Below are 19,418 nucleotides of genomic sequence, written 5' to 3' on the forward strand. Positions count from 1 at the left end.
CAGGATATATTGTATTCTTATTTGGATACTTGTTTAGCTTTGTATCCCATGAACTAATATACAATCTTTTTCATTCAACATAATTATAACCATAGGTGCTATCTTGGGCTCTTAATTTAATTCCTTTAAACGGAATTGTTTTGTAAAGTTAAAATAATAATTAAATCTTTGGAGGCAATATTTTCTTTGTTAAATACAATGATCTCAGGTGCTTGTCAATATTTTTGAGGACTAAACTCCCTTTATTGTTTTTGATGGAATTATAGTATCATCGGCTTGAGCTCTGGCTTTCTGTTTTTACTGATAGTCTGTAAGGAAATCCAAATGAAAATACAGTATACTCATACAGGCCTTTGATGTTGAGCTTTGCTTTGTCTGATTTACATGATTTGCCAGTAATACAAAAATAACGAACAAAATACAGGCCTATTTCCTGGTTTTAAAAGCTATAAGTTTTATACAGGTTTGTTCTGACCATTATTCTGGAGCTACGAAATGTTTAGCTTAAATATAACATGCATGCTTCTCTTCTGTTCCACAGATAATGCTTTTGGTTTTTCTTTCTCATCTGTTTTATGGTCTGTCCAGCATTAGCGTATTGTCTTTTCAAGAAGTAAGCTACTTTGGCATATTACATGTAAGTAATTCTCTTCTGTCAACTCTATTGCCAAATTGTACAGAAGCGAGGTTTATCATTGGAAGGAGACAGGTGGCATTGGGTGGTTGGAATTATGGTTTCAGTCACTGTTGTGAAGTTTTTCCTTGTAATCTATTGCCGGACTTTTACAAATGAGATTGTAAAGGCATATGCCCAAGATCATTTCTTTGATGTCATCACCAATTCGATTGGTCTCCTTGCTGCAGTTCTTGCAAGTAAATTTTACTGGTGGATAGATCCAGCGGGAGCAATAGTGGTAAGCACTTCTCTGACCATTTAATTTACACTATAACATATGGTACTTCTAATTTTCTACAACAGTTGTACAAAGGTTTTTCTAGCCTTTCTTTATGGTTTCAATATGCCTGAAAGATGTGTTTGATGAAAATCTATGTTAAACATTACTTCTTATTAATTAGTGTACATGTGGATGTCTTTTGCAGAATCGATGAGTGAGTACTGTGTTACATTCTTGTAGTTCTCTTCATTTTCATGAAATATACTTAGCAAGGTTGCTAGGAGAGTGGTATTGGTACTGGTAGTAGTACATTTGTTTTCAAAGATTGGAAACGGGGTACTTGAAGACACCATTTAATTTTAATATAATTTAATAATTTATTAATTTGCTAAAATCAAAACTATAAATATTATGACATTGAACTTTCAAAACAGGAATACTAGTAAAGTTTAGCATTAAACACACAAATGTCAAAGAGTCAAAGACTAATAATAATTAAAATAGTGTCCAAATGTCAACTTTCAAGACTTTTGGCTTAAGAGTTCATACTACATATTGAAATTCAGAAATGATGATAGCTTGATAGGCTGATACACATACAAAAGACAAAAAACAAAAATCTACACTTATACTCCTACATCATCTATGTCATCAATTTTTAGGTCCTTAGGTATGATGCTTTCCAAATACTCATCAATATCATGCTAAGATTCCTCTGTAGGAAATATAACTAGGGGTAAATCATTGAGGCCATCTACGTCAACCACTTCAACAACCAACGCTCTAGCTTCTCCATTAGAAGCAATTTGATCCCATTTTGTTGAAGGACCCTCCTTGTACCTATTGTGACCTATTTCACACATCGCACCATCGCAGATGGGGACCCCTTGTTTTTGCTTTTTAGGGTTTTGTCCTAGCTCTGCGGTTTCATAAACCCATTTTCCTAGAGAGTTTTTGAGTCAGAGTTTCTGAAGTCATCCCCAGACAAATAGAGAAATCATGCTTAGAATCATGTTTGAACATTGTCTAAGTGCTTAGAAGGTCTAAAGGACGAGGATCGCTATTGCTTTGGGTCATTTCTGACAACTTTCTATTTTTAGGAATTTCTTCTTTTTTTGCTTTTTTGCTTTTTTTTCTAAAAATAGAAAGTTTGATTTTTTGGCACTTTGGGCACATTCTGGGAAGCAGCTTTTTTGGCTTGCTTCTTGCTTTTTTTTTCTTTTTTGAAAGTGGACCTTGGGTTTTGTCCCTCATGGCATTTGATCATTGCCCATGTTGTCGGATTCAAAAAAAATTGTCTCTAAGTACAAAAAGCAGGGTTATGTTTTTTTCTGTTTTTTTCTGAGATTAGTGTTTTGATCCTCAAGCCATATCATTACTGCCCATGTCAGAATTGAAAAATTTGGTCTCTAAGTGTAAAAAGCAGCTGGAAACTCTAATTAAGGTTTTGTTCAAGAAGATCATTCCTCAAGCCATATGATGAGTACGCATGTTGTCAAAATTGAAAAATTATGTCTTTAAGTGCAAAAGGCAAGGTAAAACTTTAATTAAGGTTTTTGTTCCAGATGATCTATGTATGAACATGGCAAGTCAGAGATGGACATGACTATTTGAATGAAGATGTTTTGAAGAAAAAGTGGCATGAAGATGAAAATTCGTCCAAGGGAAGACCAAGTTTGACCAGCCAAGCACATGAAAGAATGGCAGACAAAGGGTAAAGTTCGCCCAAGGCATGAGGAGACTTGTCTAGACATCTCCTAACTCCACCCAAGCCAAGGATAGCTAATGGAAGACAAAGTTCACCCACACCGAGCATGGCCAAAATGATTCTAAGTCCGCCAAGGTTAAGAAGAGATGGCAAAGCAAAGTGGAAGCATGTCCAAGCTTCTCCAAACCTCACCTTGTCCAAGGAATAGTGAAGTCCGCCTTGGCATGAAACACATGGAGTCCGCCTTGGAGGATTGTCCGAGCATGTCTAAAGTCCACCCAACATTGGCGCAAGGAGGATGAAGTCCACCCTTGGCTAGACACCTCCAAAGTCTGCACAAGCTAGATTGGAAAGAGGTTGGTAAAGTCCGCCTAGGCAAGTGTGGAAAGAGACTATCAAAGTCCGCCCTCTAGGAGAAAGACTAAAGCAAACATAAATTGGTTGATGCACTTCAAGGTCTGCCTAAGATATGACATACAAGATGTCCAAGCCTACTCCAAGTCCACCCTATACACATAAAAAGTTAACCAAGTTTAAAGTTGGCAAGGAATCTTCAAACTTCGCCCAATAGCATGAAGAAATTGTCCAAAGGTTGGCAAAGTCCGCCTAGGCATATGCAAGATGGCAAACATGACTTGAACCCCGCCCAAGAGATAGAATGGCAGGACATACTCCAAGTTTCCTTAGGCAAAGCATGTCTAAAGTCCGCCAAAGGCAAAGTAGACATTGGCATGAGACTATCCAAGTCTGCCATGAAGAAAGCAAGGCATGGTTGGAGCAAAGGAAGCTATACTTCAAGTCCGCCTAGACAAAATGGCAAAGACAATGCAAACTCTGCCTAAGGTAGAAAAGCAAAAGGTTTTGGCAAGTAAAACACATGCAAAGGATAAAAGTAAACCATTATCCAAACAACTTGGAAGTTTGATCAAGCACCCTAAAGAAAGACATGGTTGAGGCATGTATCAAGTTTACCTAGGAAAGGTTTGGATGTTCAAAGCCTAATGAAAGTATGCCTTGAGAAGAAATTAAAAAATGGCGAAGTAAATTAAACAAAATTTTAAAGTTGGCAAAAACATTAATCTTCCGAGTTCACCTAGGCATAAATGGAATATGTGAAGATGCCTAAGCCAGATGAAAATTCACCCAAGATCTAAAGGTTAGTAGACATGAAGACAATCAACCTGCCATGATGAAGACAGAAAAATGCCTAAAGGAAATATAAGTTTGAGAAATTTTTTACATGAATCAAGGGTCAATCAACGAACGGGTTGGAAAATAAAACTTGACACATTTTTGAAAAATTCAAGAATTTCGGAAATTAAAAGAAAGTTCTAGAAGATTCCTTAGCTAAGGATGAAATCTTGAGAGGAATAAAACTTTCCATTTTGGAAAGATTTAAAACATTAAAAACACAAAAAAATAATAAAAAATTACAAAAAACAAAAAAACACAAAGATGAAGCTTCTAAGTTTAAAATCCTTAAACTCTATATATTTTCAACCAGTCAGCTTCAAAATTCACTATTCAGGTTGGAAATTTGGAGAGCAATTGAGAAGAAGCTTTCTCTCTCATATTTTGGTGAAAATTGATTTTTGAAGAGGAATTATGAAGGAGTAAAATGTTCTACTTGTTGAAACACAAGAACAAAGTGCTTTTTTCTGAGTTTTGGACAGAATTTTCAAAGTTGAAGGTGAATTTCAGTCACAAAGAGCAATCTCAGTGATCCAAAATGTGAATTTGATTGAATTCTTCTATTATCCCGTCTTATTTCTCTCAAAATTCATCAATTTTTAGACCAAATTCTTCACTTTCAGTCTGTTTTTTCACAGAAATTTAGCTTTTTGACAAGCTAAAAGTGAAATTTTCAAGAAAAAGGGTCTGAAAATCAGAATTAAAATCAGCAAGTTGTCTTGAAAATAATATTTAATTTTCATGTGTTTTGCAGGTTAATGACCACCAAAGGAGCACCTTCCAAAAAAGCACTAATGAATTTTGCCAGTAAAGGAGTGCAATTAGAATCCAAGATCAAATCTAAATGGAAGAATGTCACAGACACTGACTTGGACATGTAGACTTAGAAGAATTCAAAAAAAGAATGTACAGGCATGATGGATACCTGCCGACACCCATTGCTTGCCGGATGATGAGAAATGGCATCATCTAGGCAACTAGATTTCCACCAGCTAAAGAATGTGCTGAGTTGATCGTTGAGTGTGCTATACACTACAATGCACAATCAAGAGAAATCATTGCACCTAATGGAAGGGTTTTAGCTAATCTTTCAGAATTAGCCATTCAAGAGACGTTTGGAATTCCAAACTACAATAAAACCTCCTACAAGACCAAAGAAGATACCAAGAGGATCTATGATAACCAGCCTGAACTCTGTGAGGCAAATATTAACAATTCATGGTTGGAAAAGAAAAGACCCCAAGGGAAATTGCCAAAGCATCTGTTGTGCCCATACTTCAAAGAGGAATATGGTGATATCATCCTACTGTTGAATAGAGTAATGGGAAGCCCTCGGGGTGCGCCATTCGAGACATGGATGTACAATTTCATAGATGAAATTACCTTGGGAATCAAGATGTTCAATTGGTCCCACGTAATCAACAACAATCTTCATGAACAGTTGATAAATTTGGAGAAGACAAAGTCATTCTACATGAGCTCCTACATTATGTACTCATTGGCCAGAAATTTTAGATATTTCGGACTGACCTGTAGAGGCATAGTTGGGAATGGAGAAAATGAATTCAAGTCTTATGACTGTTATCCTCAGCTACAACTCAAGGAGAAGAGCTATTTCAAGCGAGCCAATGATGTACATCACAAGGACATTTTAATGAGGAACTCACCAAAGGTTATCTCCTGAAACGAAAAGTTTAATCAACAAGTATGGATCCTGGTTTATCTAGTTTCCAAAATTTTCATACATAAGAGTTCAAGGTTTTGACGGTTGTCCTTACCGACTTCTGATCTATCCAACCAATAGGATGGTCCTACTTGAAGTTCTCAGACAACTAGAAACATATCAGAGCTTCGAAAGAATAAGGCAAAAGGAAGCTATATCCTTTCCATTCTTTATTGGAAATATGGAGGAATCTTGTCTGACAACACAGGCAGCTGAAAGTGTAAGGCTAGAAATGTAGTAGTATCTCTTTACATTCTATCAATCCAGAGCTAATTTTGATCCTCTCGACAATATTGGGTCAGTGAACGGAGAAAGATTCAAAAATAGAGTGGATATAGAGGATTTTTGGGCAAATGCTGCAAATGAATTTGGCATTAGGAAAAGACTATGGTCTAGACTGCCAGTAAGCGTGATCAAAACGACGGAACCTTTCCTTGTGTCAGATCAGCTAGAAGACAATTCAAAATATACTCAACCTAACTTTGATGAGCATGCACCTCTTCCTCCTATCAAATGGTCAAAGCCAAAGCATGCAGACTTGACCACCTTAATGCGGCCAGTCATGAAATACTCCAGGTGGTGGGTTGATCAGCAGAGTCATAGATTAAGACAAAGAAATATAACCTTGACTTATGACTTGATGGGTGAAGTAGAGGAATGTTCTTCAAATGCTGAGGCATCTCAAAGTGCCAGGCCAATTGAGAGTGCTAAAAAGAAAGGGAAGGCAGTTGTGAATGAAGGACCATCTCAAAAGAAACAAAGGGTAGAACCATCTCGTTCTGCCGCATCAGCAAACATAAAGGACATATTGGCCATTGATGAGTCATTGGCAGAGATGGAAATTCCTTCCCCAATTCATGGAGAAAACATACAGTCAATCCATCAAGAAGACGAGTAGCCTCCATCCCCTACCAACACAAAAGTATTGGAGTCGAACAATGAGATGAATGTTGAGGAAGGAGAATTTCAAGAAGGAATGATTTCCGCCCTTTGAGGTATCGCATGTGAAGAAGGCAATCAAGAAGTGGAAGGCATTGAGAAACCCACTGTTCTTGATTGGCTGAAGGAGAGATTGAAAGAAAAGATACAGGTAATAGAAACTCAAGAAGAAGGTGATATGGCAGATTTCTTGGCCAGATTAGAACAGGTTGCCACAAAGAAGCTAGCCAGAAGGTTTTCCACCATCCAGAGAGATGAAGCTGGCTGCCGCACATTGCAAATTGCTATACTCAAAGTAGATAAGGCAAAAGGAGATATTTCTTCTCATGAGTACAATATCACCACACTCAATTTGGGACCAACTACCAAGAAGCAGGAAGTTGAAGATTTGGACAATTTAGTTGCTTTTATGAAGGCAAGACTAGACAAGGAAGTAGGAAAGAAGAAGGAATATAAGAAAGAAATTGAGCGCCTAAGGGATTATGTTCAACATTTGACTAAGCCTCTTGATCAAGCAAATCCAGAAGCTCCTCCACTCTTCAATTCACAGGAAATAGTCAGAAGTCTCGAGGAAGAAGTAGTGACAGCCAGAGAGACCAAGGCATGGATTGAAAGCGCAGGTAAAGAGGCAGCCACATTTGTGGAAAGGTTAGCATTGACATATGGACAAACCTCCTCTCTACTCTCCAGGATTGCAAGCATGGCAGAAGCATGGACTGATCTTCAGGACATTCAAGAAAGAATCATTCCCTACCTTAGAGTGTTGAAAGGAATGTCAAAGAAAGAATTAATTGAAGCAGGAGAGGCATATGATTTCAGCAATTGGCATTGGACATTGATTGCATGTAGTGAAGTCTTGGAGAAAGTGAAGGCAGATGTTGACAGAGTAGAGGAGTAGATAAAAGAAATTCAAGACAAGTTTTACCTTGTAGCTGCAAAGCTACTTGAAAAGGAAACTATCTGAGAGAAGGATATGAAGTCAAAAAATCTAAAGGTCAAGACACAAGAAATCGTCTTCACTGGACCAGTCCTGAAGCAGAATTTGTCTAAGGAATCAAACCTCTTGTCCATCAAAGATGCTTTCCAAAAACAGAAATTAGATTGGGAAATTACTTTCGTTGTATGTGTAGATGATTTGGAAGGACTAGACTTCAGAGTCAGTGTGCTGCCACATGTCACAATGGAGGAGGTTGATCAGATTGTGTCCAAGTTCATTGAACATTCTGCCTCTCAACAGGAGAAGGGGGTGCAATCCTAAAAAATAGCACCTTGTGCCATTTGTCTTACATGCACTGGATATTGGTTTTATTTGGGAAACTCTAATTAGGATTAGGTTGTCTTAATCTCGACTGTTGATCTTAGATTGATCTTTGCCATTCATTTGTTTCCAGAAACTCTATATAAACTCATTCTCTCATTTCATTTCAGTGTGGAGAGATTTATGAAATTGTTGCGTAGAGCTACTTGGATAATAAAAAGTTCATTATCAGTATTGTTTTGAACTCTTATTGTTATCAAGTGGTTGCATGGTTGCATATTTTCTTCAACACAGAATAGATTTGCTTTAAGTAATTTGCTTTGAAGTTGTTAGATGAATGAAGGATTGATAGTTTAGATTGGTCAAATTTTTGCTCATACTTTTGTTGGATGGATGATTTTCATTCAATATGTAAAGTTAGCCTGAGCTTTTGATGTGGATTCTTGTTTACTTTGGGTAATATTGTTAAATTGTTGGTATTATTCATAAGTCTGAAAATCTTGAGCATGACCTTAGAAGATTGTACATGCTTTGCATAGTTGTCCTAAGTGTGGTGAAACAAAGTATCGTTTATTGGTTTCACCCAATCTACACTGTCTCTTGAGTTCTTAGCAATAGTTAGAATTCCTAAATCCTTATCCTTTTTATCTTTAAAATCCCATATTAGAAAATCCAAAAACAAAGAGCATTTATTGATAATTCTGCCTAAAACCATCTTGTGAATGATACTAGTTGTCAAGCGTATGCCCCCCTTGTATTTGAGCACACACTACCCAAGAAGCTATCCACATAAAGTCACCCGTTCACACATATAGACTTTGGAGTCACCTTGTGGTCTTTGTTTACCTCACTGGGTAAACAGGAAGAATACAGAAACTGAACAGCAATGTACAATGCAAATATAAAAGAAGTACCAGCATAAGCTTTCCATTAATGTCAAAGGATGTTCATATTATATCCGTCGTTAACAATACATTACATCTGACACGGCTAACATAACCTGTCTCAACACCCGAAGGTGGTACAATATATGACTGCCGAAGGGGTGCGACCCAACCATCGCGACTCCAACTACCTACCCGTCGGCTAACTAACTATTGATAATTAACATTACTAACTATACACTTTTTCCCGATAACATCATCCCCCCCAAAAAAGAAGTCGTCTCCGACGACTAACAACAAAATGGAGACAATGTAATATAAATATACAACCAAGTGGAAGTCAAGGAGGGGGCTGAGGAAGCGTCCCTGAAGTCGAAGGGTGAGATGCAGGTGTCTGGGCCGCCAGGCGGGCGCGGAGCTCATAGACCTACTGGGTGCGCGCTGCCACATCCCGCTCTACGACCAACACCTTCTCCAAGGCAGTCTTCACCATAAGCGCAGCCTCCAGTAGCTCCCTCTCCTTGGTATCGGCGGACTCTGTCATGCGAACCAACTGGGCCTGAACACCATCTAACTCCTGCTGGACTAGACTCCGCACACTCTGTTCCTCTGAAAGACGGGCGTCCACCGCAACCTTCTCTGCGCGGGCTGTCTCAAGCTGTGCGACCAACTCTGATCTCTCGGCTGCCCACGAGGCTTGTTGCCTAGCCATGTCCTGCTCTAACTCCACTCGAGCAGCCTCGCGAACTACGGACTTATGCTGTGTCTGGCGTAAGGTATAGTAGGCCTCCCTATAAACCTGCTCAATCTCCCGGACGAGAGTCGTCACCCTACTCTCCACGACGGGCTGAGGCACACGCCAAGCCTCCAACATCGCCTCCGTCTGGGTAACTGGCCACCCTCGTGCCTCAAAACATGAGGTGAAAGCTGCGGGACAGCCCTCTCGCATAAACTGGAGGACCTGCTCTAATTCCTCCACAACCTGCTGTAGAGACCGTGTCTGGGCCGCGGGCACCACTCGCCGACCCCTCGTCACCATATCTGCCAGATAAACCTCAATATCCTCTCCCTCTAGCCCCGATGTAGGTACAGGAAGCCCTCGTGGTAACTCAAAAGTCTCCTCAACCACCCCAACTGCATCCTGCTGGCCCAGAACACCCTCTCCAAGGACCTGTCCCTCTGCTGGTGCCTGCGTCTCCGCCGAGGAATCCTCCAGATCCACCACCTCAATGGGAGGCTCTCGCCGAGGTGAGAGTACAGCTGCTCCTACGGGTGGCGTCACTGTCATCTGGAATCTCCGGGTCAGCCAACTCCCCATAGCCGCCACTGATGGAACTGCACTCAACACCTCCGACCCTCTCTCCCCCTCGGAGACATGTCCCGTGACGGGCTCCTCCAACAAGGAGGCCGCAACCGTCACCACTACATCGGATCCCACGACGTCCAGTCGTACCTGAGGCTCCGTCTCAACCATCTCCTCTGCCACGCCTCCCTGCGGTGGACCACACAACTCTACCGTGCTGTCAGTACATGCCTCTGCGGGAATCGGTCCTGCGGCTGGTATGACGGAAGGTGCTGCGGCCGGCTGCATGGGCCTGAGTGTAACGGGCGTGCGGCTCTGTCCAAATGCCGGAATTGAAGTACTGCCAGCGGACGACCCCACAAGTGTGCCAAGTGGGAGTGTGGGTGGTGCAAACAACACTCGCTCTCCGGCGGGCTCCATCCTCCCCTCGTCTGTGGCCCGACTACTACTGTCGTCCTCATCCTCTGAATCCTCGGAATCCTCTGCACTGCTAGAAGTTTCTCGCCCACTATCTGGTTCTGCTGCGGTGGTCTCTAATACCCGTTTCCGCTTCGCGGAAGAGTGTCCAATATCCAGATGTCGCCAATGCATGATAGGAGGCTCACCCTCCACCAAGGGTCCCTGTGGCCGTACCTCCAACTCAGCCTTTGGCACTGCTTCCCGCGTAGCCTCCAAGAACAGTCCAATGGCATAGTGGGGCATGTAAAAGGTGCGCTGCTCCATCATCAAGAAGGCGCACATCCGCTCGGATAACAAGGTAGCCCAATCATAGACGACTCCGTTCATCACCCCGTTCATCAATACTATCTGTGGTAGAGCGATGTCTGATGCCCTACCCGACCCTGTCAACCTGCTTTTGATGACGTCCATAATGCATCGCCAGTGACCCTCTGCGACAAAGGACCTGCGCATCCCACGACCCTTCGTGGCGTCTACGATGCTTGCCAACTCTGCGGGGGTCAAGTCTCGGGACACTCGCCTAATCCAATGTTCCTTTTCTTCCCGTGTCATCTTCTTCGGCTTCAAGTCCACTTTTTTGCCATGTGTGCCTGGGATGCCAAATACTCTAGTGAAATCTGCAGGTTTGAAGGATATGGTGATATCCTTCCCCAAATACTCAAATGTGCTCGTCCGTGAGCGGCTATCAAAGGTATCAACCATATACCGCAATGCTCCCTCGTACTCGCGAATGGCGAACACAGGCATCCGTATAGCCCATTCTACCCCTGCTCGGCGAAGACTTGTTTTCACCAAATTATCATCCGGCGTCTCTTGCCACCATTTCCGACATTCCACCCCATTCAATCCCTCAAAAGTGATATTCTGTGAAGTGGAGGTGTTCTTCCCTCGTGCACTGGACTGCTGTGGTGTCTTTTTCTTCTACCTGGCTTCCATTGTGCCACCTGCTATTCGAACACCTGAAGGGAGAATACGTGCATCAGGCTTCCTATGGCTGCTATCCTGCAATTGTTTTTTCCAGTTTCTTTTTCCCGCAGACTCCATTAGCTTCCTCTAACTGATTCTTGATTTTAGCTGTAGTAAAAAAAAACGGCTAACTGCCTCAGGCACCGAAGAGCGAAGACTGTGTGGTGCATTTTTTTTTTTTTTCCCGACAGAATCCCCCTTCTTCCTTCTACCGCACGGTAGTTACCTCCGCCCAAAATTCTTCCTTTACCGCACGGTAGCTTGTCTTGCTCCGTTTTATTTCCCTTCGACGTTTTTATCTCCCTTCGGTAGGCGTGGCTGTGCGGTGAAGGCACGGCTGTGCGGTGAAGGCGTGGCTGTGCGGTGAAGGCGTGGCTGTGCGGCGCTGTTGCTTTTCCCTTCGTTCGGTAGGCATGGTGGTTGTGCGGCGTTTGTCCTCACCCTCGGTGGCTGCGTGCGGTGCCTTTGTCTGTTGCTTCGCGTGCTTCGCTGTGCGGTGTTCTCCGTTTTACCTCCTTTGCGCTTTGTGCGGTGTTCCCATCTTTTGCGCTTTGTGCGGCTTTATAACCCTCCCGACTACCACCGCACGGTGGCTTCCACCTACGGTGGTGCCACCGCACGGTGGCTTCCACCGTCGGTGGTGCCACCGTCGGTGGTGCCACCGCACGGTGGCTTCCACCGTCGGTGGTGCCACCGCACGGTGGTGTCCACCGTGGGTGGTCCCACCACGTGGCCACCGCACGGTGGTGCCACTACGTGGCCACCGTGTGGTGGTCTTTTTCTCCCTTTTTCTAACTTTTTTTTTTTTTCAATTTTTTTTTTCCAATTTTTTTTCAATTTTTTCCTTTATATATTTTTTCAATTTTTTTTTTGCTCTGAATTTTCTAATTATTATTTTTTTTTTCCCTTTCTTTTATTTTCATTTATTGGCTGACTGCGACTGTGCGCCTCCTGTCGGGCTGCTCCTGCGCGCTTCCACCCTCTGGTGATACACTTTCAGTTTCGACCCATTGACGCCCTCTGGGATTACCTGTCCGTCGAGGGTCGAGAGTTTGACGGATCCGTTGGCGGCGACCTCTTGGATCCTGTAAGGGCCTAGCCACTTCACTTTGAACTTGCCGGGCTTAATCTCGTTCCTTTCGTTATACTTTAGGACTAATTGGCCCGGCGTGAACCTCGCCCGCCGAATGTGTTGGTCATGCCAGTATTTCCTGCGTTGTTGGGCCATGTCTGTCACCCACTGTGCCATCGTCCGTCTTTCATCCAACTTATTTAAGGCGTATAGTCTCTCTCGAAGGCTTTCCATGTCACCCAGTTTGTTGTCAATGGCGATTCTGAGACTTGGCACCATGAATTCGATCGGTACCACAGCCTCCTGGCCATACATCAATTGGAAAGGTGTCTGCCCGGTGGTTACTTTGTAAGTTGTGCGGTACGCCCAAAGTACCGAAGGCAGAAGCTCTTCCCAGTCTTCCTTTTCCACCCCACAGGACTTATAAATTACCGACACGATGATTTTGTTGGTTGCCTCGGCCTAACCGTTTGCCCTGGGATAGTACGGACTCGATAGAGAATGAAAAATTTTGAACTCGGTTGTCAGTAGTCGAACAATATGATTTACAAAGTGCCCTCCTCTATCACTTGTCAGTTGAATCGGTATTCCGTACCGGGTGATAATCTGTTCATAAATGAATTTCGCCGTGCTGACGGCGGAGTTGTCTGCCAACGCCCTGGCTTCGACCCATTTGGTCAAATATTCTGTCGCCACGACAATGTATCTACATCGTCGGGCGCGACTCGGTTTTAATGGACCAACGAAGTCTAACCCCCATCTTTCGAACAATTCTTGAGCATGCGCCGGGTTAAGTGGCATAAAATCTCTTTTTAATGGTCGCCCAGCACGCTGACATGTATCACAACTTGTCACCCATTCTCTGGCGTCATTATGCAGTGTCGGCCACCACAAGCCAGCTAGTAGGACCTTCCTTGCTGTCGTATCCGGTCCCATGTGCCCTCCAGCAGCCCCTTCATGGGCTTCTCTCAATACTCCTGGGATTTCCTCTTCCAAGACACATTGTCGTAGGATCTGATCAGGTCCCATTTTGTAGAGAAGACCATTTATAAGTTGGAATGTTCGGCTTCTTAATACAAGTTTCCGTCTTTCACCTGGTGGAATTTCCTTCGGAAATTTTGATGTTGACAGATATTCACCCACACTGGTGTACCAATGAGGAAGGATGGCAATGCGGAAAAGATGGGTGTCCGAAAAATCCTCGCTAATGCCTTCGGCCGGCTCTCCCGACTTGATTCGTGATAGCTGGTCGGCTATGACGTGGCTCCTGCCAGGTCTGACAATGATGTTGAACGTAAATTCTTGTAACAGCAACAGCCATCGACTAATCCGCCCCTGGATGATTGGCTTGTTCACCAAATACATCAACGCCTGGTGATCCACATAAAATGTGAATGGTGTCGCCAGTAAATAATGTCTGAATTTTTGGACGGAGTATACCATGCCGAGGGCTTCTCTCTCCGTCGTGCTGTAGTTCCTCTCCACGTTTGACAAGAGTCGACTTGCAAAATATACTGGGTGGTCCAGCCCGTGGCTGCCGACCTGTGCTAGGGTGGCCCCTATGGCGAAGTTGGATGCGTCGACATGTACATGGAACTCTTTGTCCCAATCTGGGTATGTCAAGATTGGCGCACCCACCAATCGTGATTTTAACTCTTGAAAAGCCTCTTCTTGGGCCGTCCCCCAGACGTACGGCTCCCCCCTTCGTGTCAGCTTATCAAGTGGGTATGATACTTGGGCAAAGTTCTTAATAAACCGCCTATAATACTCGATGTGTCCAAGAAATGACTTGACGCCGATGACATCGTCGGGCGCCTCCATCTCCACAATGACTCGTATTTTGTCAGGGTCCGTCTTCAGTCCAGCCTTGCAGACGATGTGCCCTAGTAACTTGCCCTGAGGCACCATGAATTTGCATTTCTTGGGATTTAGGGCGAGGCGGGCTCGTCGACATCTCTCCATGCATTCGCCAAGTGTGGCCAGATGTGCCTCCTCCGTGCTGTAAATGGACCAATCATCCAAGAATGCTTTGAAGTTTCCCACGGACATTTTATCGAAGATATGGAGGATTATCCGTTGAAAGGTAGCTGGCGCGTTGCACAACCCGAATGGCATCCGGTTGTATGCATAGACGCCATCTTCTACGATAAAGGTGGTCTTCAATTTGTCCTCCTATGCAATGGAAATTTGATTATATCCGGAGAATCCATCCATAAATGAATAAATTTCGTGACCCGCGACTTCCTCGAGGATGGTGTCTGTGAATGGTATGGGAAATGGATCTTTAATTGTGACAGCATTCAAACACCTGAAGTCTACACAGATTCTTATCTGATCGGCCTCCTTTTTCAAAGATATCACAATGGGTGATACCCATTCACTCGTCTGGACCTTGAAGATAATCCCTGCTTCCAGCATGCGGTCAATTTCATTATTTACCCTGGCCGCATAATTTTTGTTCATTCTGTATGGCCTCTTCCATACGGGCACGGCTCCGGGAACCAAAGGGATCCGATGTACACAGAGTTCTTGTGGTACCCCCTTGAGGTCCTTATATGTCCAAGCGAACACGTCTTTGTATTCTGTAAAAATTTTGAACGCCGCCGTCTTTAAGACGGGATTCCAGTCGTCGCCGACTAGAATATTTTTCTGTTCTGAAGGTTCTCCAAGGTTTGTAACTTGAAGTGCGGATTCTTCATACCTTATGGGCTTACTTTTGTCAAACTTGTGCGCTGGTGCGTCATCCACAGGGACATCCCTTCCTTGTATTGTCCGTACTCTGGCGGAAACTCGTTCATGTCAGGTCCTTCGATCCCCAACATATTGCACCCATACAATAATTCATAGTCTTCCATTTGCCAATGGAAGAGCCCTCTCAAAGAATCCGTCTCATCCTCAGAACAGGCTTGAATTCCTAAGATGCCTTCATCATTTGGTTCCCTGCCCTCCTTCCCTTCGTCGGTATCGTCTCTGTCGGACTCTGACTCCGACGCCAGCTCTTCACTGACCTGTTGAGTTTTGAGGTCAATGGTATACCTTCGGCCAGCCTTTTCCATGGACAAGGTGTTTTTCTTCCAATTGTGATTTGCTTTGGCCGCCACCAACCAGCCTCTGCCGAGGATGGCGTCGTACCCCTTCTTCTTCAATGGGATGACCACAAAATTCAGGACGAATGGCTGTGTTCCGATCGTCACCTGTTGCGCCATGAGTGTGCCCAGCGGCTTGATGCCGTGTTGGTCTGCTCCCAATAAAGTAAAGGTGGACGGCCAGAGAGTAGGTTTACCCAATTTTTTCCATGTTTCCTCTGGCAAGACATTTACTCCCGACCCGCCGTCGACAATTGTGTCGGTCAGGATGGTGCCCAATATACCCATTTCCACCACTGCTGGGTGTCTACCATTGTTGATCGTCAGGGTTAATGGGTCTGCTGCTGTCTCGCCAAGGTTGTCCTTGCCATGTATTGGTTGGCCTACTAGGGTTACTATTGCGGATTGCAACAACGTCGCTCGCAAGTGCGGCATACTTTCCAGGAGGTCCTTTATTTTGACAGGTATCTCGACCTGTAACAGTTGGTTTATAATGTTTGTTTCTCCTTCAGAGCGAGAAGTACCCGCCAGCTTTTGTGCACCCTTGCTCCTCAACATCTCCCTCTCCAATTCCGCTCGTGCCTCCAGTGCCTTTTGTTTTTCCGTACGGGGGTCTGGATAAGTGGCTGCTTTCGTCTTGGACCTTGTTATGGCGAGTGCATCCTCCGTTTCTACATTCAATAGGTTCACGCCAGATTTGGGACAATTGCCATCATCATGGTCCCCGGGACCGCACCACTTGCAAAGTTTTTGTGGTGCTTCCTCCACCGTACAGTCTCTAGCGAAATGCCCCCAGTGATTGCAAGCTCGGCATTGTATCATCGGCCGCCCTTTAGCATCGTATTGGATTCGGCTTCTATTATTCGTATTGTTATTATTGCCTCTTCCTCGCCTGTTGTTTCGGTAGCCGCCAGACGAAGCGTTGTTGCTCGCAGGCTGGGACGTGCCAGCTGATGCAGATGGTTCTGCAAAGAGAACCTGTTGGCTACGAGTCCTCATATTGTACGGACACTCCTTGGTAAGGTGTCCGGCAATCTGACAAATATCACAAAATGCTTTTTTCGGACAAGACCCCTTGGTGTGTCCGTCGGTACGGCAGTCCGTGCACCATAACTCCCCTTCGTCGCCCTTGCTTGTGCTTCCTTTTGTTGCCTTTATCTCTCTCATCATTCGCTCCATATCTTTTTGGAGAGCCCGTACCTTCCGATTAGAGTCGTCTTCACTACTATCACTTTTGTCCGAAGAGGAATCATCGTCCGTCGAGGATTTATTTTTCTTCTTCTTGGACGTCTTCTGTTCACTTTCTAAATCCATTGCCCTGTTATAGGCGTCCGAATATGAAGAAGGGGGTACTATCTTCATTTTTCGTCTAAGGGATTTCTTTAGGCCTTCCACGAACCACCGTTTTTTCAATCCGTCTACCGGCTGGTTCTCCATCTTTCCTAGCAGCTCTTTGAGCCGCCGGCTGTAGGTTCGGACAGTCTCGTCCTTCCTCTGTTTCGTGCCGTAGATTTCGGCTACGATCTCATTATCGTCTCTTAGGAGACGAAACTCTGCTTGAAATTCCTTCTTTAGGTCTGCCCATGTGCCAATTTTAGCCTTATCCGTGTCCGAAAACCAGTCGATGGCTACGCCCCTCAGTGTTGTGGGAAACTGTGTTACCCAATCGTCCTCATCGGTAACACCATTCGCTCCCCAAATTGTTTCACACGTGCGACAGTGGTGGACAGGGTCTTCTTTCCCATCCCCATGGAACTTTGGAAGTTTTTGTTTTTGTGCCATACCTTGCCTTTTTACTACTGGTGGTGGTTGTTGTCCTACTTCTGATGGGTCAGATCCTATAAGGGGTGCTTGACCGCCGTGCCCCGGTGTCCCTCCGACACTCCTGGCAGCCCCGGTGTCTTCTCCCTCTCCTGCCTCCTCCCCACTCCTTGGAGTTTTGCTAGCCTCTGGTGTGTGTGGCAAGTCCCTCAACTCCCTCAACTGAGTTTGGGTACACTCTATCCTGCGGCGGGTTTCCGCAAGTAACTCCTCCCGACTCCGTGGGTGGCCTCTGGCCTCACCGTCCCCTTCGGAGCGTTCCTCCTCTCTTCGCTTATACCTCTGTCGCCTTTCCGCTTGCTGTTCAAGGATCAAGGCACGTTGGGCTACTGCACGTTCATCTATATATTGTTGCTTATTTTTGTCTTTATTCAGTGTATTGGGCATTAATTCCCAGACCGCTTTAATGACATAAAAAGTAGAACACTTTTATTTATTCATAATGTGGTAGACAAGTTTATGCCAACAATATGACATAATTATTACAATAAGTGTTCTTTATTCCGTTCCGTATGGCTCACGGTTCAAATGCGCCTGGCGCCATCTCGTTCTGCTTCCCGTTCCTCGTACTATTGCAAAATTTCTTGGCGTCGCTCCTCCTGGGCAATCTCCTCCAGGCGAGCTTGTTGTGCCAACGATGCTTGTGCTAGCAGTCGAGGGAGATGGTTCATCAACCTATTTACCTCCGGACTCACTTCCAACGCTGTCCACACGGCACTTGGTGGGACTCCTGCCTCCGCCGCCTCTCGTCGCACGTGGGTCTGAATGGCTACTTGGAGTAGAATCGAAAATTCTCTCGTCGCAGTGTCTTCTCCTATATAGAGTTCTGTTTGGGCATCGTCGACCTCGGGATTCACCTCACCAACGGGTAGGCCCATTGTGTCTGTGCGCCATCCGTGTCTTCCGTTCCTGAGTTCGTGTCGGCAACGGCGCCAAATGTTTACCTCACTGGGTAAACAGGAAGAATACAGAAACTGAACAGCAATGTACAATGCAAATATAAAAGAAGTACCAGCATAAGCTTTCCATTAATGTCAAAGGATGTTCATATTATATCCGTCGTTAACAATACATTACATCTGACACGGCTAACATTACCTGTCTCAACACCCGAAGGTGGTACAATATATGACTGCCGAAGGGGTGCGACCCAACCGTCGCGACTCCAACTACCTACCCGTCGGCTAACTAACTATTGATAATTAACATTACTAACTATACACTTTTTCCCGATAACAGTCTTTCTCGCAATCTTGGCACAAGTAGTGATTTTGTTCAGGAGAGGATAGAATATCCTTGGATATTTTATTCTAATGTTCGGTATATGATAAAACGTACACCAACAATACCTAGGGTCTACACGAGAGAGAAGGTGAAGTGAACTATGAATGTATACTAAATTCTCCATTTTCTTTGACCCTAATTAGTTCCAAATTCAGCTGCTATAGTCGTTAACAATTTATTTTAATTGATGCAGCAAAAATCTATTCTTTATAAAATTATAAAGAGTTACGAGTGCTGTTACATTAGACCACTTGCATTTGGCTTTTTATCAGCCCCATAATTAGGAAATGCAGGAAAGTATCTAAAAATTAATGACTCCTCATGGTAACAAATCTATCATAGCTAATTCAAAGTTGCAAGACTTGTATTTGATTGATTCTCTTTTGAAGCAGATGAGTTGGATATTTTGCACAAGAGGCATTCTCATGAACATTACTCACCTATGCCCAATAACCTATGTAGTTTTGTAGTAGTAAGTTCTATATGATCCATCATGAGATACACATCAATTATTCATGAGTGATCCATGCTCAAGATACTTGCTATTACTAGTAATCATATTCAGTAGTATGGTAACTATTAATTAACAATAAATCCAAAAATTACATCAATAGAGCAAGTTGTTGCCTTTTAAGAGTAGGTTGCCCCATGTCCTTAGTGTAGGATTCCATAGTTAGTGCAATTATCTCCAAAAGATATTTTATGTAACAAAATTATGATATATATTATAAACTAGGAAATTGATTATTAAAAGACACTTTTTTTTTGTTTAAAAATTTTCTTTTTGGGTGTCTAGAGCCGTGGGTATGCTCAAGTATGCCATAGATT

At 43.9% G+C, this 19,418-nt stretch overlaps 1 protein-coding gene across 1 annotated transcript in view; it reads left to right on the plus strand.

The window, feature by feature from the left end:
• LOC131062347 (metal tolerance protein 11) overlaps positions 1-19,418 on the plus strand; it is an 85,621-nt gene that overhangs the window by 44,022 nt on the left and 22,181 nt on the right. Inside the window, exon 6 of the mRNA XM_057995985.2 lies at positions 681-914. Within this exon, the coding sequence (XP_057851968.1) occupies positions 681-914 (234 nt within the window). The remainder of the gene's footprint in view (positions 1-680; positions 915-19,418) is intronic.

The sequence above is a fragment of the Cryptomeria japonica genome, chromosome 1 (assembly GCF_030272615.1).
Source record: "Cryptomeria japonica chromosome 1, Sugi_1.0, whole genome shotgun sequence".
In the NCBI taxonomy this organism is placed as follows: Eukaryota; Viridiplantae; Streptophyta; class Pinopsida; order Cupressales; family Cupressaceae; genus Cryptomeria; species Cryptomeria japonica.